This window comes from Nerophis ophidion, linkage group LG01, assembly GCF_033978795.1.
Source record: "Nerophis ophidion isolate RoL-2023_Sa linkage group LG01, RoL_Noph_v1.0, whole genome shotgun sequence".
NCBI classification, from domain to species: Eukaryota; Metazoa; Chordata; class Actinopteri; order Syngnathiformes; family Syngnathidae; genus Nerophis; species Nerophis ophidion.
This window is the reverse complement of record NC_084611.1, coordinates 47,342,818-47,369,927: the sequence shown is the minus strand read 5'-3', so window position 1 is coordinate 47,369,927 and position 27,110 is coordinate 47,342,818. Positions and strand designations below refer to the sequence as shown.

The 27,110-nt window shown below is 44.2% G+C and overlaps 1 protein-coding gene and 1 long non-coding RNA gene across 17 annotated transcripts in view; one reads left to right on the top strand and one right to left on the bottom strand.

Annotated features, from left to right (window-relative positions):
* Positions 1–27,110, top strand: part of adgrl3.1 (adhesion G protein-coupled receptor L3.1) — a 315,009-nt gene that overhangs the window by 259,453 nt on the left and 28,446 nt on the right. For all 16 annotated transcript variants that reach the window (XM_061905250.1, XM_061905326.1, XM_061905281.1 and 13 more), the window contains 4 exons: positions 8,200–8,322; positions 8,387–8,592; positions 10,442–10,618; positions 15,754–15,963. In XM_061905250.1, coding sequence (XP_061761234.1) covers positions 8,200–8,322; positions 8,387–8,592; positions 10,442–10,618; positions 15,754–15,963 — 716 coding nt within the window. The remainder of the gene's footprint in view (positions 1–8,199; positions 8,323–8,386; positions 8,593–10,441; positions 10,619–15,753; positions 15,964–27,110) is intronic.
* Positions 16,288–18,609, bottom strand: LOC133555886 (uncharacterized). The gene is made up of 2 exons (XR_009807416.1): positions 18,257–18,609; positions 16,288–16,822 (listed from the first exon to the last, which is right to left on the bottom strand). It is a non-coding gene; the product is annotated as an uncharacterized LOC133555886 (long non-coding RNA).

Here is a 27,110-nt window from a genome sequence, read left to right as displayed (position 1 = left end):
TTCCTTCTTTGAAAGAAACTCCAACTGGCAGAATGAAACTAAATCATTAACAGGGAGAGTTAATTGCTTTTTGCATGTCTGCCTGAAATAAGTCTGTGACGGCACGTGCGGCGGCTACATGTGCCACACAGTGTGTGTGTGTGTGTGTGTGTGTGTGTGTGTGTGTGTGTGTGTGTGCGCGCATGCGTGTGTGTGTGTGTGTGTGTGTGTGTGTGTGTGTTGCCAGGATGAAGAGCTTGTAGGAGAAGCTTTGACTCTGCTGAGAGCGAACACGACGCAGGGAAAATATGACCTTGAGGCTTCTAAGGCAGAGAATGAATTTGTCAAAGACACCTGGGTTTTTTTTTCTTCTATACATCACACACACACACACACACACACACACACACACACACACACACACACACACACACACACACACACACACACACACACACACACACACACACACACACACACACACACACACAGCATGGTTATTTTAGCGATGTGTTCCCTCCATCATCTCCTGGTGGTGTCTCACTTCTTCCTTCAGTCTGAGAAACTCAGTGGGCTGTAAAACCTTCCAAGCAGCCGTGCTCACAGTCTGTGAGGTCTTGGACTGTAGACCACCTAGACCTGGGTCCACGGAACACCCGTGTTGTTTGTCACAATTGCCCAACAATCTTCAGATATGGATTACTGTTTGATGCTCAGAATAGAAAATTTTCAAGGCAGAGTTGATGGAAGAACTGCACTTTTTATGGAATTTGTCCATCATTCACAATCCTTATGTAAGACAAGAACACATAAGTTTTTATTTGTAATTCTTTTTAACTTAAAACATACAGTATATACGGTACGACAAATACCAATGAGCTAGAACGAGTAATCTATTGTGCCCATAAAACATCCAACAATACTACATTTACATGTGGAGACCTGAATATGAACAAGTATTAGTGATATTGTTATTATAAGTGCTAACACAGAGGGACTACTTTTAGAGAGCTAACTAGCTTATGCTGCTGTATTAACACATTGAGCTGCTGCATGGCCCCTGAGTTGGTAAAAGTCACCTCTAGATGATGAATCATGCTTCTCACCTGGATAGTAGAAGGTTGTGGACATAAACCCACAAGTTGGTCAACTTTGACATCCAGTTTAGACCTGGGGATGCCCAGAAAGACAAAAAATTCGATGAATTGTATATGTATAAGGGAAGATATAAACATCCCATCAGTCTTTATCCATGTGAGAGCAGACATAGTACAGTAAGTGATTGTTTCATAATGTTTGTATATCTTGTTTAGCACTTAGCAATACTGCTACATGATGCTTAGTGTTTGACTAAAGCTGCATCTGTGACTGTACAGCGGGGGAAAGATACGGCGGTGAGACAGTGACATCGTTAGCTGTCAGCGTAGTTATTAACGGCAGGAAATGTGAGTGAGGTGTGTGCGTAACCCAAATAAATGAAGTGAAACACCGTGTGGTAAGTATATGTGAGAGGTTACCAGCGGGTGTTGAAGGTGTGTGTTGATAACGAGGCGGAAGTCCAAAGAGGGAAAGGCAGGCTCGGAAGTCCAAAGACAGGCGGAAGGTCAAGAGCAGGAGCGAGGCGTAGTGGTCAGTAAGCAGGCATGAGGTCGAGATCCAGAGAGGCAAGAGGAAGTTCAGATGGGATTCAGATGCTTGCCACAGGCTTAACCTGGGAGACGTGAAATACAGGGTGAACCTTCATGGAATGTGGAAGAGTGAGATGTACCACGACTGGGTTGGTGTTAGATCTGATGGGGTAAGGGTCTACATAACGTGGTGCCAACTTCTGGGAGTAGATCGGGAGATGTAGGTCCTTGGCCTGTAGCATCACCTGCAGTCCGGGCTGATAGTGTGTTGCCGGGATGCATCCTCTCTGAAGCTTTCAAAAGAGCCGTGTGGGCGGACCTCTACACACAGAGAGCACTTGAATGGGTACATACCTGTGGCTGCACAGGTCATGGAGTTAAAGGAGTACTCCACCCAGGGAATGTGTTTACTCCACGAGTTGGGCCGTTGGGCAGCCATACAGTTCAGCATGGTCTCCACCCCCTGGCTGGCCCTCTCTGCTTGGCCATTGCTCTCGGGGTGGTAACCGGAGGTCAGGCTGAGCGTAGCCCCGATCCGTTTGCAGAAGGTCTACCAGACCCGGGAAATGAATTGGGGGCCACGGTCAGATACAATATCTATGGGAATCCCATGGATTCTGACCATGTGCTGAACGAGCAGGTCAGAGGTTTCGGCCAAGGATAATAGCTTGGGCAGTGACACGAAGTGGGCCGCCTTGGAGATGAAGATGGTGGTGTTACCTTGAAAAATGGGAAATCCAGTGATGAAATCATCGAGGGCGATGTGGGACCATGGTCAACCAGGAATGGGAAGAGGACATAGGAGACCTGATGGAGGGCTGTGGCCTGCCTTGTTCTGGGTGCAAATGCTGTGTGCAGTGACAAACTTGTGAGTATCCGCCTCCATGGAGTGTCACCAAAAACAACGTCAAATGAAGGAGATGGATCTATGGATTCCGGGATGACAGGTAAGTACACCAGAGTGTGCCCAGTCTAGTACCTTAGCTCTTAAAGGTTGAGGGACGAATAGTCTGTTCGGGGTTTCGCCGCCCGGACCAGGGTCTGAGCGTAGGGCTGTGTTGACCAGGCCCTCGATCTCCCACGTTCCCATCCAACGATGCGGGCAGTGGGAAGGATGGTCTGCGCCGAAAGCTTACTGGTGGACTCTTCGGAGAACAGACGAGAGAAAGTGTCCGCCGTGTCAATACACGAACCGGGTCTGAAGGTAAGAGTATAGTTAAAACGACAAAAAAATTGTGCCAAGCGTGCTTGTCTGTCATTAAGTCTTCTGGCAGAGCGAATGTGGATGAGGTTGCGGTGGTCAGTCAGGACCAGAAATGGATGTTTGGCCCCCTCCAGCCAGTGTCTCCACTCCACCAGTGCATCCACCTGGCTCCTCTGAGGAAGCACACGTCCTCTTCTCCTCACCTGACACTCCAAATCACTCGCCTTAAATACTTCCATTCCCGTCGAGAACCTCCTTTCATGTTGGAGACTTTCTCTCCACGCCGCATGATTGTCGACCAGCTCGTCTTCAAAGAAATTAAAACAGGAAATAATCTTGTTGTGTGCTCATTTCTGCTTTTGTGCCGTTAATCTTCCCTCCCAGCTAATCCAGTGAGAGTTCCTGCATGGCCATTATCTCCTCTTTCCTCTCGCTCCCTTCCACTACTCCTTCTTTTCGCTCCCTTCCACTCCTCCTTCCTCTCGCTCCCTTCCCCTCTTCAATCCTCTCCCTCCTTTCCACTCCTCCTTCCTCTTGCTCCCTTCCACTCCTTCTTCCTCCTGCTCCCTTCCACTCCTCCTTCCTATTGCTCCCTTCCACTCCTCCTTCCTCTCCCTCCCTTCCACTCCTCCTTCCTCTGGTTCCTTTCCACCCCTCCTTCCACTCGCTCCATTCCACTCCTCCTTCCTCTTGCTCCCTTCCACTCCTCCTACCTCTTGCTCCCTTCCACTCCTCCTTCCTCTCGCTCCCTTCCACTCCTCCTCCTTCTCCCTCCCTTCCACTCCTCCTTCCTCTCGCTCTCTTCCACTCCTCCTTCCTCTCCCTCCCTTCCACGTCTCCTTCCTCTCGCTCCCTTCCACTCCTCCTTCCTCTCGCTCCCTTCCACTCCTTCTTCCTCTCGCTCCCTTCCACTCCTCCTTCCTCTCGCTCCCTTCCACTCCTTCTTCCTCTCGCTCCCTTCCACTCCTCCTTCCCCCCTCCCTTCCACTCCTCCTTCCCACTACTCCTTCCTCTCGCTCCCTTCCACTCGTCCTTCCTCTCCCTCCCTTCCACCCCTCCTTCCTCTCCCTCCCTTCCACTCCTCCTTCCTCTCGCTCCCTTCCACTCCTCCTTCCACTCCCTCCCTCACACTCCTCCTTCCCACTCCTCCATCCTCTCCCTCCCTTCCACTCCTCCTTCCTCTCCCTCCCTTCCACTCCTCCTTCCTCTCGCTCCCTTCCACTCCTCCTTCCTCTCGCTCCCTTCCACACCTCCTTCCTCTCCCTCCCTCCCTTCCACTCCTCCTTCCTCTCACTCCCTTCCACTCCTCCTTCTACTCGCTCCCTTCCACTCCTCCTTCCTCTCCCTCCCTTCCACTCCTCCTTCCCACTCCTCCTTCCTCTCGCTCCCTTCCACTCCTCCTCCTTCTCCCTCCCTTCCATTCCTCCTTCCTCTCGCTCCCTTCCACTCCTCCTTCCTCTCCCTCCCTTCCACGTCTCCTTCCTCTCGCTCCCTTCCACTCCTCCTTCCTCTCGCTCCCTTCCACTCCTTCTTCCTTCCGCTCCCTTCCACTCCTTCTTCCTCTCGCTCCCTTCCACTCCTCCTTCCCCCCTCCTTTCCACTCCTGCTTCCCACTACTCCTTCCTCTCGCTCCCTTCCACTCCTCCTTCCTCTCCCTCCCTTCCACCCCTCCTTTCTCTCCCTCCCTTCCACTCCTCGTTCCTCTCGCTCCCTTCCACTCCTCCTTCCACTCCCTCCCTCCAACTCCTCCTTCCCACTCGTCCATCCTCTCCCTCCCTTCCACTCCTCCTTCCTCTCCCTCCCTTCCACTCCTCCTTCCTCTCGCTCCCTTCCACTCCTCCCTCCTCTCGCTCCCTTCCACACCTCCTTCCTCTCCCTCCCTCCCTTCCACTCCTCCTTCCTCTCGCTCCCTTCCACTCCTCCTTCCTCTCCCTCCCTTCCACTCCTCCTTCCTCTCGCTCCCTTCCACTCCTCCTTCTACTCGCTCCCTTCCGCTCCTCCTTCCCACTCCTCCTTCCTCTCGCTTCCTTCCACTCCTCCTTCCTCTTGCTTCCTTCCACTCCTCCTTCCACTCGCTCCCTTCCACTCGCTCCCTTCCACTCCCCCTTCCTCTCCCTCCTTCCACTCCTCCTTCCTCTCGCTTCCTTCCACTCCTTCTTCCTCTCGCTCCCTTCCACTCCTCCTTCCTCTCGCTCCCTTCCACTTGCTGCTGCTGCTGCTTGATGGCAGCCACGCAGCAACACAACACAACACAACACAACATCACATGAATGTGACCAGACTACACGTGTGAAACAGAAACAATTCTTATCAGTGTGTTATCAGCTTGTTATTAGCGTGTTATTTGTGTGTTATTAGCGTGTTATCAGCTTGTTATCAGCTTATTATTAGCGTGTTAGTAGCGTGCTGTCCCCATTAGGAACAAGCCTGCTCTGAAGAAGACCATCGTCATGACAAGAATGTTGTCAATAGCTTCAACTCGCCTCGTTTTGTCCGCTTGCGTCTTCACAAACAACTAACCCCTGCTTGTGTGTGACTCTATGTGTGTCCCAAACACCTGGGGACGGCGTGGCAAGGTTGGGAGAAAGGCCGTGCCAGCAACCTCAGGGTTCCTGGTTCGATCCCCACTTTCTACCAACCTCCTCACTACTGTTGTGTCCTTGAGCAAGACACTTCACCTTTGCACCTGATGGGTGGTGGTTAGCGCCTTGCATGGCAGTTCCCGCCATCAGTGTGTGAATGAGTGTGTGAATGGGAGAATGTGGAAATAGTGTCAAAGCGCTTTGAGTTACTTAAAAAGGTATAAAAGCGCTGTACAAGTTTACATTTACCATTTAACTCCTAGTTGTTTGTGACTAACAACTAACTCCTGGCTGTTTGTGACTCTCGTGTCAAAAACAACTAACTCCTACTTGTTTGTGTTTTAGTTTTTTAGTTTATGCCTTGCGCTCCTACTTTGGTGGCTTTTCCAGTTGTGTTTGTATTTTCCTGTAGCACTTTCAGGGCTTCCTGTGAGCGCTATTCTCTGCACCTGCTTTGTTTTCACAATCATTACTATTTCAGTTGGTATTATCCTTCTTTGTGTGGACATTGTTGATTCCCATGTCATGGCCAGATGTACTTTGTGGACGCCGTCTGCTCCACACGCTGTAAGTTTTTGCTGTCGTCCAGCACTCTGTTCCTGTTTACTTTGTAGCCAGTTCAGTTGTAGTTTTGTTTTACTTGAAGCTTCAATTCCTTTTCTTAGCGGCGCTCACATTTTGCTTATTTTTAGTTTAAGCATTAGATAACTTTTGACCTGCACACTGCTGATCACCACAAACCATCGTCGTCTCACACGACATGTTACCGACATCTACAAAGCAATTAGCTAGCTGCTGCCACCTACAGATATGTAAGAGTATTACAGGGTTACTCTGTGGAGCTCCACACAGTACAGACACTCAAAAACGACACATGATTTGTGGATTCTAATTACTACTTTGCAACAAATATTGTTAACCCAATTAGGTGAACTGACAACATCTCCCACAGCACACCAGACAGTGGTTGAAAAACACTGATTTAGCTCACGCAATGTGATCTATTAACACTCATCAGCATTTTGCCAGCACTATTTTGCGCTTTATATGCAGGATCACACACACACACCATGGACACACCACACTCCCTTGTGTGTGTGCCAACATGTTTGACGCTCAAAAATAAAAACAGTAGACATATTGTCTATTCAGCAACATTCTTTTATAATTTTATAGCTACAAAAGGACTTAAGGAACTGATTAAAACAATTCAATTGATGTGTTTTGGTGTCTTTTCATATTTTTTATTTACATGTATTTATTTCACATAGACTAACCAGACTGTATCTCACGTCACACTGTACTATACTTTATAATATAATATAGAATACATGTACATACACTATTTTGCCAAAAGTATTTGGCCACCCATCCAAATGATGAGAGTCAGGTGTCCTAATCACTAATCACAGGTGTATCAAATCAAGCACTTAGGCATGGAGACAGTTTCTCCAAATATTTGTGAAAGAATGGGCCGCACCCATTGATTTCCAGCGTGAAACTGTCATAGGATGTCACCTGTGGAACAAATCCAGTCGTGAAATTTCCTGCCTTCTAAATACTCCAAAGTCAATTGTGGGCTTTATTTTTGAGAAAAGTGAAGAGTTTGGGAACAATAGCAAGTCAGCCACCAAGTGGTAGGCCACGTAAACTGACGGAGAGGTCAGCATAGTGCAAAGACTTTCTGCACAGTCACTTGCTACAGAGCTCCAAACTTCAAGTCCCCTTCCAATTAGCCCACGTACAGTACGCAGAGAACTTCATGGCCGCACAGCTGCATCTAAGCCATACATCACCAAATCCAATGAAAAGCGTGGGATGCAGTGGTGTAAAGCACAAGGCTACTGGACTCTAAAGCAGTGGAGACGCCTTTTCTGGACTCATCAATCACGCTTTTCCATCTGGCAATCTGATGGACCAGTCTGGGTGTGGAGGTTGCCAGGAGAACGCAACATTTCGGACTGCATTGTGCCCAGTGAGAAATTTGGAGGAGGAGGAATTATGGTGTGGGGTTGTTTTTCAGGAGTTGGGCTTGGCCCCTTAGTTCCAGTGGACTTTCGGCAATATAGTGTGTGTTTATATTTTATATATATATATATATATATATATATATATATAGTATAGTATATAAAGATTGATACAACTCTAAAGAATGATAGGAGTACAATATATCCATCCATCCATTTCCTACCGCTTATTCCCTTTGCGGTCGCGGGGGGTGCTGGTGCCTATCTCTACAATATATATATATATATATATACATATATATATATATATATATATATATATATATACACACACATATATATATATATATATATATATAGAGAGAGAGAGAGAGAGAGAGAGAGTGAGAGAGAGAGAGAATATAAAGATTGATACAATTTATTTCCTTTTCCAGCGAGCCACTTTGTCTCCTCTCACTACGTCCTTGTGCTGTTTGATGTGGGAAGCTCCTTTTAGCCATGGAAGAAGTGTGGAGATCACCCAATGTCTGTGAAACACAAGATGCTTTAATTAGTTGTTAATTACCAACCTTATCTCACACATTCCACACGCCCTAATCAGGAATGTGCTCACAAAGCCTTAGATTTAGATTCCCACAATGTGAGGATTATCTACCTGGAGACATTGTTTGCTTTGCACATCAAGTGTATCGCACTCTAATGACTCTTGGATCTTGTTCATTAAGTGGCAAGCTCTTGCGTATGACCAGTGTGAAGACTTGCGTGGTACCACAGACTCGGAAACCAACCTGATGCAATGTGTGTGTGTGTGTGTGTGTGTGTGTGTGTGTGTATTGCAGAGCTGGAAGTGGCCAGGCTGAGTACGGACGGCAGCCTGAGCGACTTGACCTTCCCTCAGTCGGAGCTCCAGGGAAACTCCATCCAGCTGTCAGCAAGCACCCTCAAACAACACGGCAGAAACGGTAGCGGAGGAATTCCCTTCCCCTCCCGCCAGCGCCCGCCTACTTCTGTGTTGTCTCCCCACAGGTGAGATCAGGATGGCCTTCGTCCTCTACAGGAACTTGGGTTCCTACCTGTCCACGGAGAACGCCAGCGTCCGACTGAGCAGCGACGCCGTCTACCCCAACTACTCGGTAATCGTCAACTCGCCCGTCATCACGGCCTCCATCAACAAGGAGAGCAACAAGGTGTACCTGTCCGAGCCTGTCATCTTCACCGTCAAACACCTGCAGGTGAGGAACGTCCCTGGGTCCTGGGTCACATGTTTCATGCACTCAATGAGCCTCATTCAAAGTCAGATACAATCAATCAATCGAAGTTGACTTATGTAGCCCTAAATCGCCAGTGTCTCAAAGGGCTGCACAAGCCACAACCACATCCTGGGCTCAGATCCCCACATCAGGGCAAGGAATAACTCAACACAATGGGATTACAAAGACAAACATTGGAGAGGACCGCAGATGTGGGGACTCCCCCTCTGGGCGACCGATGCAATGGACATCGGTTGGATCAAACATAAGAGTGTGAGAGTCCAGTCCATAGTGGATCTAGTTAATAGTGAGAGAGTCCAGTCCATAGTGGATTTAGTTAATAGTGAGAGAGTCCAGTCCATAGTGGATCTAACATAATATTGAGAGTCCAGTCAATAGTGGATCTAACATAATAATGTGAGAGTCCAGTCCATAGTGGATCTAGTTAATAGTGAGAGAGTCCAGTCCATAGTGGATTTAGTTAATAGTGAGAGTCCAGTCCATAGTGGATCTAACATAAAAGTGAGAGTCCAGTCCATAGTGGTGCTAGTCAATATTGTTAGAGTCCAGTCCATAGTGGATCTAGTTAATAGTGTGAGAGTCCAGTCCATAGTGGATCTAGTTAATAGTGACCTTCAAAGTACCCCAAAGCTGCCACAAATGATTGGAGGATGTTGGAAGAACTGTGGATTACATCGGACTGTCTACCCCGCAGTTTTTGAGGACCAGTCATAGCCAATTTTAGAGTGAAAAGCACACTTTATTTTCACTCGCATACAAATAATTTTAACTTGGATTGTTTCCCTGGCTTCGAGACTCTCCCGAAGATCACTGCAGGAAGACACAACAAACTGCCTTTTTTGTCTCTCATGGACACACACCAGTTGTTGTGAACTTTGGACTAGCGACGGCAAATACATCAAGGCCGCGGAACAGAGACACACTATGGGCTTTTACACACACACACACACACATACACACCCACAAAAAAAATATACGCCACACATACACCCCCCCCCCCCCCCCCCGTCCCCCCGTCCTCCCCGTCCCCCAATCCAACGCCCTCGACGCAAATCCCGTAGAGGTGATGAATGGATGGTCAGCACCTGAGAGCTGCGACCTACCACCATGACCTTGAACTACCTTCCCTCTGTTGCTAGATATCTCGAGATGTATGTTGTAATATGTATATGTGCTTTGCTATGGAGGTTTTTTTCTCATTCCGAACTAAGCCCCCTTAGGAGCCCAGTCTGGATTGTATTTTTTTACTCATCCTTCCCCAGCGTTTATCTTTTTCCCATCTTTGACGGGGCGCCTTATGGCGACCCATCAGCGTTCTTGTTTTGGAACCCTGTACACTGTTTGTCTAATCTTGAACAGGTTTGTGCTGAAAACAAAGTTTTGTTGTACTTGTTGCAATGACAATAAAGACCTACCTACCTACCACACCTTCATGTGGTTCCACAACTCAAAGTGTGTGTTCTCCAATCTTTCTGCAATTGACTTGTCTCTCCTTGTCGAGTGCAGCTTGTTGGCAGCAAGACATCAGCTGCTCGTTTGGAGACAAAGCACACACACACACACACACACACACACACACTCACACACAAACGTTCATCAGTTGACACAACACCATCAGTCTGAGATGTGTCACCTCCTGACGTGACATTTGCTGCTGCTCTCTCACATTCTCTTCTCTTCTTCTCGTCTTCTTTTCTTCTCTTCCCGCCTCCCAGTCGTGCTCCCATTTTGGCTTTTCCCCAAATGTGTCTTTCTCTGGCTCTTGGTCCGGCCGTCTTTCAAGCTGACCTTCTCTCCGGTGTCTCCCCAGCATTCGGAGGAGAACTTCAACCCCAACTGTTCCTTCTGGAGCTACTCCAAGCGCACCATGACGGGCTTCTGGTCCACGCAGGACTGCCGCCTGCTGGCCACCAACCGCAGCCACACCAGCTGCTCCTGCACACACCTCACCAGCTTCGCCGTGCTCATGGCCCACGTGGAGGTGAAGGTGAGCACGCTGACATCAACATCATCTTGCATGTGGGGAACAGGAAGACAGTGGCACCGCCACGTCTGCCACACGGATTACAACTCTCCAGGAAGTCACACTTCCAACGCGATGACATCATCCTGATCGCCACATCAGAATGTAGTGTAGTTTAATTAATTGAAACTATTTAATGACATCATTGACTGTCTTGTCAAAGTACCCAAACACCGCAAGTAGGTTCTCATTAGCGTCTGCCGAGTGTGTCGGCAGCACTCGTGCAGCCCCAGGTCACCAGGTCAAAGTTTTGTGCTGACTCGTGTGTTGAATCATAAATATGCTACACAAACTGCACACGGACTACTCTAAGGATATCCAATGTTAATGTCCATGTTCGGGTTGTCCCAATACCAATATTTTGGTACTGCTACCAAAATGTATTTCCATACTTTTCTATGTAAAAGGGACAACAAAAAATTTCAATATTGTTTTTATTGTAAGACAAAATGTTACTGTCGATGAAACATATGTTTATTACTGTCATTTAGTCCTTAAATAAAATGTTGAACATACTACACCAGTGGTTCTCAAATGGGGGTACGCGTACCGCTGGGGGTACTTGAAGGTATGCCAAGGGGTACGTGAGATTTTTTTTAAATATTCTAAAAATAGCAACAATTCAAAAATCCTTTATAAATATATTTATTAAATAATACTTCAACAAAATACTAATGTAAGTTCATAAACTGTGAAAATAAATACAACAATGCAATATTCAGTGTTGACAGCTAGATTTTTTGTGGACATGTTCCATGAATATTGATGTTAAAGAATTCTTGTTTTGTGAAAAAATGTTTAGAATTATGTTCATGAATCCAGATGGATCTCTATTACAATCCCCAAAGAGGGCACTTTAAGTTGATGATTACTTTTATGTGTAGAAATCTTTATTTATAATTGAATTACTTGTTTATTTTTCAACAAGTTTTTAGTTATTTTTTAAATCTTTTTTTCCAAATAGTTCAAGAAAGACCACTACAAATGAGCAATATTTCTCACTGTTATACAATTTAATAAATCAGAAATCGATGACATAGTGCTGTATTTCACTTCTTTATCTCTTTTTTTCAACCAAAAATGCTTTGCTCTGATTAGGGGGTACTTGAATTAAAAAAAATGTTCACAGGGGGTACATCACTGGAAAAAGGCTGAGAACCACTGTACTAGACAACTTGTCTTTTAGTAGTAAGTAAACAAACAAAGACTCCTAATTAGTTTGCTGATGTATAAAGTAACACATTGTCATTTATACACCTATTTTTTTCTACACACTATGAGGGACAAACTGTAAAAAATTATTATTCATCTACTTGTTCATTTACTGTTAATATCTGCTTATTTCCTGTTTTAACATGTTCTATCTACACTTCTGTTAAAATGTGATAATCACTTATTCTTCTCTTCTTTGATACTTGACATTAGTTTTGGATGATACCACACATTTAGGTATGGATCATGTCGATACCAAGTAGTTACAGGATCATACATTGGTCATATTCAAAGTCCTCATGTGTCCAGGGACATATTTACTGACTTTATAAGATAATATACATTAAAAAATAAAACAAAACAAGAGTTTGTGATGCTAAAAATAATAGATGTAATCATAGTAGTATCGACGCTCTTGTACTTGGTATCATTACAGTGGATGTCAGGTGTAGATCCACCCATGGCGTTTGTTTACATTGAGGACTGCTAGCTTGCTGTTATCGGTGATCTATTGTATCCTCCTACGGTGTGTATTGAAGCATGTGTTATGATCCATTGCTCGGATCATATCATGTTCTGGTTTTGATTCGTTTTTGTATTATATTCCGTTAATGTTTGACTTCCTTAGTTCCTGGTTTGTTCTGTTTCCATAGTTACTCATTAGATTCACCTGCCTCTTGCTTTTGACGCGCACCTGCCTCTTGATTACTGTCTTTATTTAAGCCTGCCTTTTCTGTTCATTCAGTCTTGCCTCCTAGTTTGTGTTACACGCAACAAGTGACGACTCTGATTCTATTTCTGTACTTGGTAGCTTCCGCGCTAAGCCCTTTGCTCCTCTAGCTCCCATGCTAGTAGTTTTGTTTGGCCTTTTGTGCCTAGTACAAGTTTTTCTGTTTCATAGTCTTTTTTTATTTATTAAGTACATTTTTGGTTCTTACCTTCACGCTGTGTCCGTTGCCCGACTGCATTTCTGAGAGAACGAACCCGCATCACAATGCCACACAATCCTCACAGTATGTGTATCATCCTCCAGTGATTATGCAACTTGTAAGAAACTTACTTTATTTGTTACACACATTGACTAAATCGACTGATGATTTAGCGAGACAAAAATGTTGACAAAAACAAAATCCTGTTGTAGTTTGCTTTGTTTGTATTTTAATGTTTGTCACTGCACCAAGTCCATCCATCCATCCTTCTATTTTCTACCGCTTGTCCCTATTGGGGTTGCATTGTATTCAGGCGGAAGATGTAGTACACCCTGGACAAGTGCCCACCTTGTCTCAGGGCCAACACAGATAGACAGAAAACATTCACACTCACATTCACACACTAGGTGCATGTCTTTGGAGGTGGGAGGGGCTAATGCCCAGGTGAATGTCTTTGTAGGAGGGAGGGGCCTATCCCCAGGTGCATGTCTTTGGAGGTGGGAGAAGCTAATGCCCAGGTAAATGTCTTTGGAGGTGGGAGGGGCCTATCCACAGGTGCATGTTTTTGGAGGTGGGAGGGGCTTATGCCCAGGTGAATGTCTTTAGAGGTGGGAGGGGCCTATCCCGAGGTGCATGTCTTTGGAGGTGGGAGAAAGCCGGAGTACCCGGAGGGAACCCACGCAGTCACGGGGAGAACATGCAAACTCCACACAGAAAGATCCCAAGCCCGGGTTTGAACCCAGGACCTTTGTGAGGCAAACTTACTTACCCCTGTACCACCGTGCTGCATGCACCAAGTCATCAAATGTTAATCATTTTGATTCAGTAAAAGAAAGATTGTTTATATTCAACATTGTGTATTTCTTAGGTCTACTTTTGTCATCATTTGTCATATTTCTGCACAATAACTCAGAAATGGCAAGCAGGAGAGAATGTGAAGTGGCGTTGACCTTATAGTGAACTTTATTTATTTACAACTTTTCACAAGCAGGCAAGTGGAAAACACAAAGTCCTGCACAAAGTATATGGAAGAGAATAAAACATTCAAATGTGCAAAAAAAAAAACCACTACCTTTGGGGCGTACGTACATACTGGAGAATACCTGAGGTTAATGCCATCTAAATAATCATATAAACATATGAGAATATATTTGTAATAAATGATATAATAATATTATAAATATATGAGAAGATACATGTAATAAATTATATGATAATAGTATAAACATATAAGAATATATGTGTAATAAGTGATTTCGTAATATTATAAATATATGACAATATATATGTATTTAAAAATATAATAATAGTATAAACATATGAGAATATATTTGTAATAAATGATATAATAATATTATAAATATATGAGAATATATATGTAATAAATGATATAATGATAGTATACATATATGAGAACCTATTTGTAATAAATTATATAATATTATAAATATATAACAATATACATGTAATAAATTATATAATAATAGTATAAACATATGATAATATAAATGTAATAAATAGTAGATTGTATTTGTGTTGCACTTCACATTTAAATAACAAGTCTCAAAGATCTACAGAGTAAAAACATCATTTAAGCAATACAAAAGACAGTAAAAAAACAACAATATTTAAAAAATGTAGGTTTTTAGCCCCTTTTTTATTAAAGCACTCACCAAGTGTGGGCCCTGAGGCAGCTTCAAAAGCTCGGGCCCCCATGGTCTTAAGTATAAATATGACATGAATAAGTTCATAAAAATAACATTGAGAGAATAGTAGTAGAACTGTGAATAATTAAGGTGTACAACCAAACAATAAAAAACAGAAGAGTTTAGGATGAACAGTAAAAAGCCTGATTAAAAGGTGTGTCTTCCATCTTTTTTAAAGGCTATCAAGAGTCTCTGCAGTCCTGAGGTTCTCTGGTAGGCTGTTGGTGGCTAAATGGGTCTTTGGTCTGGTATTTGCTAAAAGTCCAGTTCCAAGGACCTCAGTATCCAAGAGGGTTGATGCAGTAACAGCAGGTCAGATAGATAAGAAGACATTTAAAAACTAATACTACAACTTTAGAATCCCCCCGAAGCGGAGAGGGAGTCAATTCATCGACTTTAAAACTGGTGTAATGTGCCTGCGTGCAGCTGACTTTTGTAATCATTGTAGACTTAATATTCTTTTTGGGAAGACCAGAGAGCTTTGCAATAATCTAAATGACAGGACATTAAAGAAACTCCTGAGAGAGTTTGGCTATGTTCTTAGGGTGATTAAAAACCTATTTTTGTAATATTTGTCATATGTGGGATAAAAGTCAGCCCGGGGTCAAAACTCATGCCCAGATTTTTTATAGACTGTTGGTTTAAAATCTTGTCATTTTGGTGAAAGGTGCTCCCTCTAGTTTTCAGGACCTTCAACTAAAACCCCTTGTCATTGTGACAAAGTCCATCTGGAAATGTTTGGATAATTTCCTTTGCCTGATTAAAGTTGCTTCCAAGGAAACTTTTAATCGGTCTTATCTTTCGAAGGAAGTTTAGTCGACTGAAAGTAGACTCAAACTGAATCAACTTCCTTGACTGAAGTTGGATTAATTAATCAATCAACGTTTGGTTATATAGTCCTTAATCACAAGTGTCTCAAAGGGCTGCACAAGCCACAACGACTAAAAGTCGATGAGAAACTTCTGTCCCAGGTCTAGAGGTGTGTCCCTGAGTAGAACAAAGTTTCCTGGAATGTTATTGTCCTTTAAAGGAGAGGACAATGAGGGTTGTTTCCAAAAGAGCTCATTGTTCAGGCTGGCTAGCTTGAATGCAGCATGAGGCTAGCACAAGTATCTCCATCACTGCCAGGTAGACCCTGGAACACCTAGGCGAGGTTGCACCTTGAACGCTGGAGTGTGGAGACACTAACACAGTCCCAGCATTGCCGTGTCACAGGTGTGTAAAACCTCTGTCGGTGTGGTTTGTCTTCCAGAAAGCAGACAGCATCCACGACCTGCTCCTGGACGTGATCACCTGGGTGGGCATCCTGCTGTCCCTGGTCTGCCTGCTCATCTGCATCTTCACCTTCTGCTTCTTCCGCGGGCTGCAGAGCGACCGCAACACCATCCACAAGAACTTGTGCATCAGCCTCTTCATCGCCGAGTCGCTCTTCCTGGTGGGCATCAACCGAGCGGACCAGCCGGTGAGTTTGCTTCTGTAGTCTCCTCAGCAAGGGCATCGAACACATCTTTCAATATGGAGCGCCGTGTCTCATCCTCTTAACTACTTCCTGCTTCAGCGGCTTCCATTAGCCGCCCGCCCTCAGGCGTGGATTTGTTCATCCCCAAATCCATCGCTTCTGCCGAGGAGATTTTACTTCTGAATGTTTTGTTTTGTACTTTCTATACATGGACATGCTTAGTCCTTTTATTGGGAAAGGGACGCGTGTGTTGTAAGACATGCCCATGCAGCAAAACCTGAGACTGATATTTCAGATCAAGTAAAAGACTCAGACTTGGACTTAGACTTAGACTTGGACTTAGACTTCCTTTATTGTCATTCAAAGGTGAACTTTACAGTACAGATAAGAAGTTGCATTAGCTGTGTGTAGTGCACGATAAAAGAGCAATAAGGTGCAGATATAAATCAATAAAATACTAAATATATTGCAGGTTTATGGATGTATGTTATATTGTCTTTATATTCCAACCACTTCATCCCTTTTTTGGGGGTGATTGATTATGATGCCTTCAAGAGTCTTACGGCCTGAGGGGAGAAGCTGTTACAGAACCTGGAGGTTCTGCTACGGAACCTCTTTCCAGAGTCCAGCAGTGGAAACAGTCCTTGGTGGGGGTGGGAGGAGTCTCTGCAGGTTTTCTGAGCCCTGGTCAGGCAGCGGCTTTTTGCCATCTCCTGGATAGGAGGAAGAGGAGTCCTGATGATCTTTTCGGCCGTCCTCACCACTCTTTGCAGAGACTTCCAGTCCGAGGCACTGCAGATCCAGTCCACACAGAGATGCAGGTGGTCTCTGTGGTGCCTCTGTAGAATATTGTTATTAAGGCCTGAGCAGAAAACACAGCAAGACCCTGTTGTTAGTAGGGCCTTTGGAACATGTTGGATGGTGGTGGAGGGATGATGAGAAGGTGTTGGTAGGTGGAGGGATGATGAGAAGGTGTTGGATGGTGGAGAGATGATTAGAAGATGTTGGATGGTGGCGGAGGGATGATTAGAAGATGTTGGATCGTGAAAGGATGATTAGAAGATGTTGGATGGTGGCACAGGGATGATTAGAAGATGTTGGATGGTGAAAGGATGATTAGAAGATGTTGGATGGTGGAGGGATGATGAGAAGATGTTGGATGGCGGAGGGATAATTAAAATATGTTGGATGGCGGAAGGATGATTAGAAGATGTTGGATGGTGGTGGAGGAATGATTAGAAGATGTTGGATGGTGGTGGAGGGATGAGAATGTGTTGGATGGTGGAGGGATGATTAAAAGATGTTGGATGTTGGTGGGATGATTAAAAGATGTTGGATGGTGGTGGGATGATTAAAATATGTTGGATGGTGGAGGGATGATTAAAATATGTTGGATGGTGGAGGGATGATTAGAAGATGTTGGATGGTGGTGGAGGGATGATGAGAAGATGTTGGATGGTGGTGGAGAGATGAGAATGTGTTGGATGGTGGAGGGATGATTAAAAGATGTTGGATGGTGGAGGGAGGATTAAAATATGTTGGATAGTGGAGGGATGATTAAAATATGTTGGATGGTGGTGAGATGATTAAAAAATGTTGGATGGTGGAGGTTTGATTGTAAAATGTTGCATGATGGTGGTGGAGGGATGATGAGAATATGTTGGATGGTGGAGGAGGGATGATTAGAAGATGTTGGATGGTGGTGGAGGGATGACTAGAAGATAATGGATGGTGGTGGAGGGATGACTAGAAGATGTTTGATGATGTGCATGAAGATGTTAGCATGTGGCTAGTAAAGCTGCTAAAGGAAAGGCCAACGTCTTCATGGAGTTAGGTGCGTGTCATGATCCACGTCTTGGATCATGGCATATTCTGGTTTTGGTCCTGTTTATCACATTCTGTCTTGTATTTGTCTTCCTCAGTTCTTTGCGGCACTTCCTGGTTTTGTTTCCGTTGTCATAGTTACCCACTTAGTGTTACCTGCCTCTGCTTTGATCACGCGCACCTGCCCTTGATTATTTATCTCCCTATATATGCCCGCCTCTGTTTGACATTCAGTCTTGGACTCTTGTTTGCTCCCACGCAACAGATGACGTCACATTCCAGCATTGTGGTAACTATTAGCGCTCGATTAGCTTCCACGCTATTTTGTTTGTTCTTTTCCCTAGTACTCACGCTAGTGCTTTCTGTTCTTCCTAGCTTCCACGCTAGTTCTGTTGTTTTGTTTGTTAGTGCCTTCATGCAAAGTGTTTTGTTCTTAGTTTTTTTTATTATATAATCAAATTCTTATTCCTACCTTTACACTGTGTTCCATCTTCGCTGCACCCACGAGAGAACAACTTGACACCACAATGCCACCGAGACTTCACAGAAGAGTCCAAGCAAGTAAACGTTCTCTCGCAGCTGAAATAGAGGCATTTGATGAATTTACAGGGCAGATAGCCCAAGCAATGGAGGCGGGGACTTTTCGCCACACGCCAGAGTGGATCTGGAAGCCCGGATGCCTCCCGGCTTCTCCTGACACGTCTCGGCTCGATGTGGTTCCGCCTCGCCCGGCTCGCACGCGTCAGCAAGGGCGGAAGTCACGAGGAAAGGCTTCGCCTAGCGACAGAGACGCGCTAACCCCGCCATCACTACCTCATGGACACAGCCAGTTCCAACCCGTCCAGGACTTACCCTACATGTCTGGTAATCCTTTTTTTTGTCCTTCCTTTCAATCCTCCGGCTGGCCTGTCAGTCACAGTTACTCCAGCCGTGATGTCATTCCTCCGACGTCTCCTGAGGATAGTGGAGATGAGGAATTTTTTTTTAAACATGCACTCCCTCAGTCGTCCACAGGGGATGTAAATGAAGCCATCACACTTATTAAGGACATTTGTTTTGAGTCCCAATATAAATCTTTATTTTCTGGAACCCCACCACCCGTGACTTCGCCCCCTTCCCCAATGACTGTTCCTTCCTCCCTGTCTACCTCTTTTTGTTCCCCCCCCCCCACCCACCCCTAGAGGTAGTTTTAGACCATAGAAAGCGCGTCTGGCATCCGCTTGTGGAAGGGGGGGGCTCGTGCTGGTAGCTGTACTACGGAGGTAGCACAGCAGCGTTCAGCCAAGCCTCTTCCTCCAAAAAGACCTCCTCCACCGGTCTTTCGTCCCGCCAGACCGCAACCTCCTGTATGCCCTCCTTCACCAGTATTCCGGTTAGCTCCTCCTAGGCCGCCTCCACCGGCACCACGGCTGGCTGTAATCAGCCCTGGCCCTGGTCCTTGCCAAAGCCCTAGTATGACTGTTAGTCCTAGTCCTTGCCCAAGTCCTTGCCCAGGCCTTAGTATGACTGTTAGTCCTAGTCCTTGCCCAAGTTCTTGTCCAGGCCCTAGTATGACTGTTAGTCCTAGTCCTTGCCCAGGTCCTAGCCCCAGTCCTAGCCCAAGTTCTAGACCTTGTCCTAGTCCTAGTCATAGTCTTGTACTTAGTCCTTGTTCTAGTCCTAGTCATAGGCTTGTTCAAAGTCTTAGTCCTTGTCCTAGTCCTAGCCATAGTTCGAGTCCTGGTCCCTGTCCTTGTCATAGTCATAGTCCCAGTCTTAGTCATAGTCATAGTCCCAGTCTTAGTCATAGACTTAGTCCTAGTCACAGTCGTAGTCCTCGTCATAGTTCGAGTCCAAGTCTTAGTCCGAGTCCATGTCATATTTGTAGTCGAGGTCTGGATCCCACTCCAGCACCTGACTTCATGCTGGATCCCACTCCAGCACAGGACTTCATGCTGGATCCCACTCCAGCACAGGACTTCATGCTGGATCCCACTCCAGCACGGGACTTCATGCTGGATCCCACTCTAGCACGGGACTTCATGCTGGATCCCACTCCAGCACGGGACGTCATGCTGGATCCCACTCCAGCACGGGACTTCATGCTGGATCCCACTCCAGCACGGGACGTCATGCTGGATCCCACTCCAGCACGGGACGTCATGCTGGATCCCACTCCAGCACGGGACGTTATGCTGGATCCTACTCCAGCACCTGTTCCTCGGCTGAGACCAGTGCCGGCTCCTCGGCTGAGACCAGTGCCGGCTCCTCTGCCGGCTTCTGCGCCTGACTCGTGTGCTGCGGCGTCCGCGCCTGACTAGTCCGCTGCGGCGTCCACGCCTGACTCGTCTGCTGCGGCATCCATGCCTGGCTCATCTGCTGCGGCGTCCACGCCTGACTCGTCTGCTGCGGCGTCCACGCCTGACTCGTCTGCTGCGGCGTCCATGCCTGACTCGTCTGCTGCGGCGTCCACGCCTGTCTCCACAACGACGCCGGCTGTCTCCACGACGACGCCGGCTGTCTCCACGACGACGCCGGCTGTCTCCACGACGACGCCGCCTGTCTCCACGACGACGACGCCTGTCTCCACGACGACGACACCTGATTCGGCTGCAGCAACCGCCCCGTCTTCGCCTGCTGTTTTCGGGCCTGCTTTGGCTGCAGTCCCCGCACCCTCGTCTGCAGCTTCCAAGCCTGCCATGACGACGGCGCTGAAGCGCCCTCCTCCATGTCGGCCACGGGTGTGGCCTCAACGGGGTCGTCCTCCTCGCCGGGCGCTTCCTCCTCCACGTCGGCCACGGGTGTGGCCTCTACAAGTGCGCCCCCCAAGACTTCCACGGCAGCGGCGTTCCATCCGCCGTCGCCACATGGCTTGTCCTCGGTGGATTCGGGGACAAGCAACCTGGCGACCCTCCACAGTGTCCTCCCTCCGCCCTCCCTTCATGTTTGGACATTTTTGTGGGGGGGTTCATGTTAAACTTTTGGGACATCTGGTATCTGTCCCTAGAGGGGGGGGCTTATGTCATGATCCACGTCTTGGATCATGGCCTCTTCTGGTTTTGGTTCTGTTTATCACATTCTGTCTTGTATTTGTCTTCCTCAGTTCTTTGCGGCACTTCCTGGTTTTGTTTCCGTTGTCATAGTTACCCACTTAGTGTCACCTGTCTCTGCTTTGATCACGCGCACCTGCCTTTGATTATTTATCTCCCTATATATGCCCGCCTCTGTTTGACATTCAGTCTTGGACTCTTGTTTGCTCCCACGCAACAGATGACGTCACATTCCAGCATTGTGGTAACTATTAGCGCTCGATTAGCTTCCACGCTATTTTGTTTGTTCTTTTCCCTAGTTCTCACGCTAGCGCTTTCTGTTCTTCCTAGCTTCCACGCTAGTTCTGTTGTTTTGTTTGTTAGTGCCTTCATGCAAAGTGTTTTGTTCTTAGTTTGTTTTATTATATATTCAAATTCTTATTCCTACCTTTACACTGTGTTCCATCTTCGCTGCACTCACGAGAGAACAACTCGACACCACAATGCCACCGAGACGTCATGTGGTGTGCAGAAGCCAGGAGGCGGGGTCATTAGAAATGCAAATGAGCGACTCCCAGGGTCCCTGAACTCATCATGGTCTCTCAGCTAATTGTCTGTAGCTAGCACCGCCATGCAGGAGTCACACTCTTCACAAGGCGTGGAAAAATCTTCCGCAAATCTTATTAAGCTCTTTTCTTTACTTTTCTTTACCTTTCTTTTCTTTTCTTTTTTTCTCTTTTCTTTTATTTTCTTTTCTTTTCATGCCACACCGTCGCCTGAACTGTTGAAAATGTTTGAGGATGTAGACTTTTTAGTTTAGTCCACTTTCATCCTCCTTGCTCAATTTTTAGTCCACCTTCCTCCTCCTTACCCCATGTTTAGTCCACCTTCATCCACCTTGCTCTATGTTTAGTCCACCTTTGTCCGCCTTGCCCTATGTTTAGTCCACCTTCATCCTCCTTGCTCTATGTTTAGTCCACCTTCATCCTCCTTGCTCTATGTTTAGTCCACCTTCATCCTCCTGACTCTATGTTTAGTCCACCTTCATCCACCTTGCCCTATGTTTAGTCCACCTTCATCCTCCTGACCCTATGTTTAGTCCACGTTCATCCTCCTTGCCCTATGTTTAGTCCACCTTCATCCTCCTTGCTCTATGTTTAGTCCACCTTCATCCTCCTGACTCTATGTTTAGTACACCTTTATCCACCTTGCCCTATGTTTAGTCCACCTTTCATCCTCCTTGTCCTATGTTTAGTCCACCTTAGTCCTCCTTGCCCTATGTTTAGTCCACCTCCATCCTCCTTGCCCTATGTTTAGTCCACCTTCAACCTCCTTGCTCTATGTTTAGTCCACCTTCATCCTCCTTGCTCCATGTTTAGTCCACCTTCATCCACCTTGCTCTGTGTTTAGTCCACCTTTGTCCTCCTTGCCCTATGTTTAGTCCACCTTCATCCTCCTTGCTCTATGTTTAGTCCACCTTTATCCTCCTTGCTCTATGTTTAGTCCACCTTCATCCTCCTGACTCTATGTTTAGTACACCTTTATCCACCTTGCCCTATGTTTAGTCCACCTTTCATCCTCCTTGTCCTATGTTTAGTCCACCTTAGTCCTCCTTGCCCTATGTTTAGTCCACCTCCATCCTCCTTGCTCTATGTTTAGTCCACCTTCATCCACCTTGCTCTATGTTTAGTCCACCTTTATCCACCTTGCTCTATATTTAGTCCACCTTTATCCACCTTGCTCTGTTTAGTCCACCTTCATCCTCCTTGCTCTATGAATAGTCCACCTTCATCCACCTTGCACTATGTTTAGTCTACCTTCATCCTCCTTGCTCTGTGTTTAGTCCACCTTCGTCCTCCTTGCCCTATGTTTAGTCCACCTTCATCCTCCTTGCTCTATATTAAGTCCCACCTTCATCCACTTTGCTCTATGTTTAGTCCACCTCCGTCCTCCTAACTCTATGTTTAGTCCACCTTCATCCACCTTGCTCTATGTTTAGTCCACCTTCGTCCTCCTTCCTCTGTGTTTAGTCTACCTTCATCCTCCTTGTCCTATGCTAAGTCCACCTTCATCCTCCTTGCTCCATGTTTAGTCCACCTTCATACACCTTAAACTATGTTTAGTCCACTTTCATCCACCTTGCTCTATGTTTAGTCCGCCTTTGTCCCCCGTGCTCAATGTTTAATCCACTTTCATCCTCCTTGCCCTATGTTTAGTCCATCTTAATCCTCCTGACTCTATGTTTAGTCCACCTTCATCCTCTTTGCTCTATGTTTAGTCCATCTTCATCCTCCTGACTCTATGTTTAGTCCACCTTCATCCTCCTTGTTCTATGTTTAGTCCATCTTCATCATTCTTACCCTATGTTTAGTCCACCCTTATCCTCTTTGCCCTATGTTTAGTCCATCTTCATCCACCTGACTCTATGTTTAGTCCACCTTCATCCACTTTGCTCTATGTTTAGTCCACCTTCATCTTCCTGACTCTATGTTTAGTCCACTTTCATCCACCTTGCTCTATGTTTAGTCCACCTTCATCCTCCTTGCTATATGTTGAGTCCACCTTCATCCTCCTTGCTATATGTTGAGTCCACCTTCATCCACCTTGCCCTATGTTTAGTACACCTTCGTCCTCCTTGCTCTGTGTTTAGTCTACCTTTATCCTCTTTGGTCTATGTTTAGTCCACCTTCATCCTCCTTGCACTATGTTTAGTCCACATTCGTCCTCCTTGCTCTATGTTTAGTCCACCTTCATCCACCTTAATCTATGTTTAGTCCACCTTCATCCACCTTGCTCTATGTTTAGTCCACCTTTGTCCTCCGTGCTCAATGTTTAGTCCACCTTCATCCACCTTGCACTATGTTTAGTCCATTTTCATCCTCCTGACTCCATTTTCAGTACACCTTCATCCTCTTTGCTCTATGTTTAGTCCATCTTCATTCTCCTGACTCTATGTTTAGTCTATGTTCATCCTCCTGACTATGTTTAGTCCACTTTCATCCACCTTGCTCTATGTTTTGTCCACCTTCGCCCTCTTTGCTCATTGTTTAGTCCACCTTCATCTTCCTTGCTCTATGTTTAGCCCATCTTCACCCTCCTGACTCTAGGTTTAGTTCACCTTTATCCTCCTTGCCCTATGTTTAGTCCACATTCATCCTCTTTTCTCTATGTTTATTCCATCTTCATCCTCCTGACTCTATGTTTAGTCCATCTTTATCCTCCTGACTCTATGTTTACTCCATCTTCATCCTCCTGACTCTAGATATAGTCCATCTTTATCCTCCTAACCCTATGTTTAGTCCATCTTCATCCTCCTGACTCTAGGTGTAGTCCACCTTCGTCCTCCTGATGGTTTTCCTCTGCAGCAACAAGTCTTCTACAGCTGTTAGCGTTAGCTGCTAAACAACATTTGACTGTGTGCTGGTTACCATGGTAACTGCTTTACATCCAACATGTGGACTTTAACGCAATCAGGCCATAAACATGTCTTCTTCAGAGAGACCCCAAGGTGTTATTTACACTTTTGGAGTTAAGACGTAAACAAATTATTCCTATCTGCTTTCTTGTAAGGAAATGTTACAAAACATACAAGTATGGCCTTTCAAGAGTAGTATGTGGTTGTCGGCCATCTTGTCTACTATACCGATATCAGAGTGCTGACTATTGGATGATACTGATATTGATACCATACATCAGCACATACTTTTATTATTATAATTGTTTTTATTCTGATATCATAAAGTTATCTGATATCAATAACGGATTAGACTAATGTAATTGAGTATTTAACTTTATGTACAAGTGTGTACTAAGTTTGATATCACTTTCATTAAGGCCTGAGCCGTAATCACTTTATGTAGTTGCATTGTAGTCCTGGCCAAAACATCACGGCTAATTGGCTAAAATTTGGTGTTTTGTTTACGCTGTATGGGGTATATCTGTCATATCTTCACCCGGTATACCACAACAATGTAGTAATACCACAACAAGGTAGTAATACCACAATAAGGCAGTAATACTACAATAAAGTAGTGATACTACAATAAGGTAGTAATACCACCATAAGGTAGTAATATGACAATAAGGTAGTAATACAACAATAAGGTGGTAATGAAACAATAAGGTAGTAATACAACAATAAGGTAGTGATATGACAATAATGTAATAATATCAACATAAGGTAGTAATGCACGATAAGTTAGTAACACAACAATAAGGTAGCAATACGAAAATAAGATGGTAATATAAAAATAATGTGGTAATACAAAAATAAGGTGTTAATACAACAATTAGGTAGTAATACAACAATAATGTGGTAATACAAAAATAAGGTAGTAATACAAGAATAATGTGGTAATACAACAATAAGGTGGAAATACAACAATAATGTAGTAATACAATAAGGTAGTAATAAGACAATAATGTAGTAATAAGACAATAAGGTGGTAATACAACAATAAGGTGGTAATATGACAATAATGTAGTAATACAACAATAAGGATGTAATAAGACAATAAAGCGGTATTACAACAATACAGTAGTAATACAAGAATAAGATGGTAATACAACAATAAGGTAGTAATATGACAATAATGTAGTAACACAACAATAAGGTGGTAATAAGACAATAAAGTAGTAATACAACAATAAGGTAGTAATACGACGATAAGGTAGTAATATGACAATAATGTAGTAATACAACAGTAAGGTAGTAATACAACGATATGGTGGTAATACAACAAACATGTTGTAATACAACAATAATGTTGTAATACATTATCAACGTAGTAATACACCATAAGGTGGTAATACAACAATAAGGTAGTAATACAAGAATAAGGTGGTAATACAACAATAAGGTAGTAATATGACAGCAATGTAGTAACACAACAATAAGGTGGTAATAAGACAATAAAGTAGTAATACAACAATAAGGTAGTAGTACAACAATAAGGTTGTAATACAACAATATGGTGGTAATACAACAATAAGGTAGTAAGACAACAATAAGGTGGTAATAAAACAATAAGGTAGTAATACAAGAATAATGTGGTAATACAACAACAAGGTAGTAATACAAGAATAAGGTGGTAATTCAACAATAAGGTAGTAATACAAGAATAATGTGGTAATACAACAACAAGGTAGTAATACAAGAATAAGATGGTAATACAACAATAATGTAGTAATACAAAAATAAGGTAGTAATAAGACAATAATGTAGTAATAAGGCAATAAGGTGGTAATACAACAATAAGGTAGTAATACAAGAATAATGTGCTAATACAACAATAAGGTAGTAATTAGACAAAAAGGTGGTAATACAACAATACGGTAGTAATACAACAATAAGGTGGTAATACAACAATAAGGTAGTAATACAACAATAATGTGGTAATACAACAATAATGTGGTAATACAACAATAAGGTGTAATACAAAAATAAGGTGGTGATAGAAAAATAAGGTAGTAATACAACAATAATTTGGTAATACAACAATAATGTGGTAATACAACAATAAGGTGGTAATAGAAAAATAAGGTAGTAAAAAGACAATAAGGTGGTAATACAACAATACGGTAGTAGTACAAGAATAATGTGGTAATACAAAAATAAGGTAGTTATATGACAATAAGGTGGTAATACAACAATACGGTAGTAGTACAAGAATAATGTGGTAATACAAAAATAAGGTAGTTATATGACAATAATTTAGCAATACAACAATAATGTGGTAATACAACAATGAGGTAGTAATAATGTGGTAGTACAAGAATAATGTAGTAATACAAGAATAATGTGCTAATACAACAATAAGGTAGTATTAAGACATAAAGGTGGTAATACAACAATACGATAGTAATACAAGAATAAGGTGGTAATACAAGAATAAGGTAGTAATACAAGAATAAGGTAGTAATACAAAAATAATGTGTTAATACAACAATAAGGTCGTAATACAAAAATAAGGTGGTGATCCAAAAATAAGGTAGTAATACAACAATAATTTGGTAATACAACAATAATGTGGTAATACAACAATAAGGTGGTAATACAACAATAAGGTGGTAGGACAAAAATAAGGTAGTAATACAAGAATAATGTGGTAATACAAGAATAAGGTAGTAATACAAGAATAATGTGCTAATACAACAATAAGGTAGTAAAAAGACAATAAGGTGGTAATACAACAATACGGTAGCAATACAAGAATAATGGAGTAATACAACAATACGGTAGCAATACAAGAATAATGGAGTAATACAACAATAAGGTAGTAATAAGACAATAAGGTGGTAATACCACAATAAGGTGGT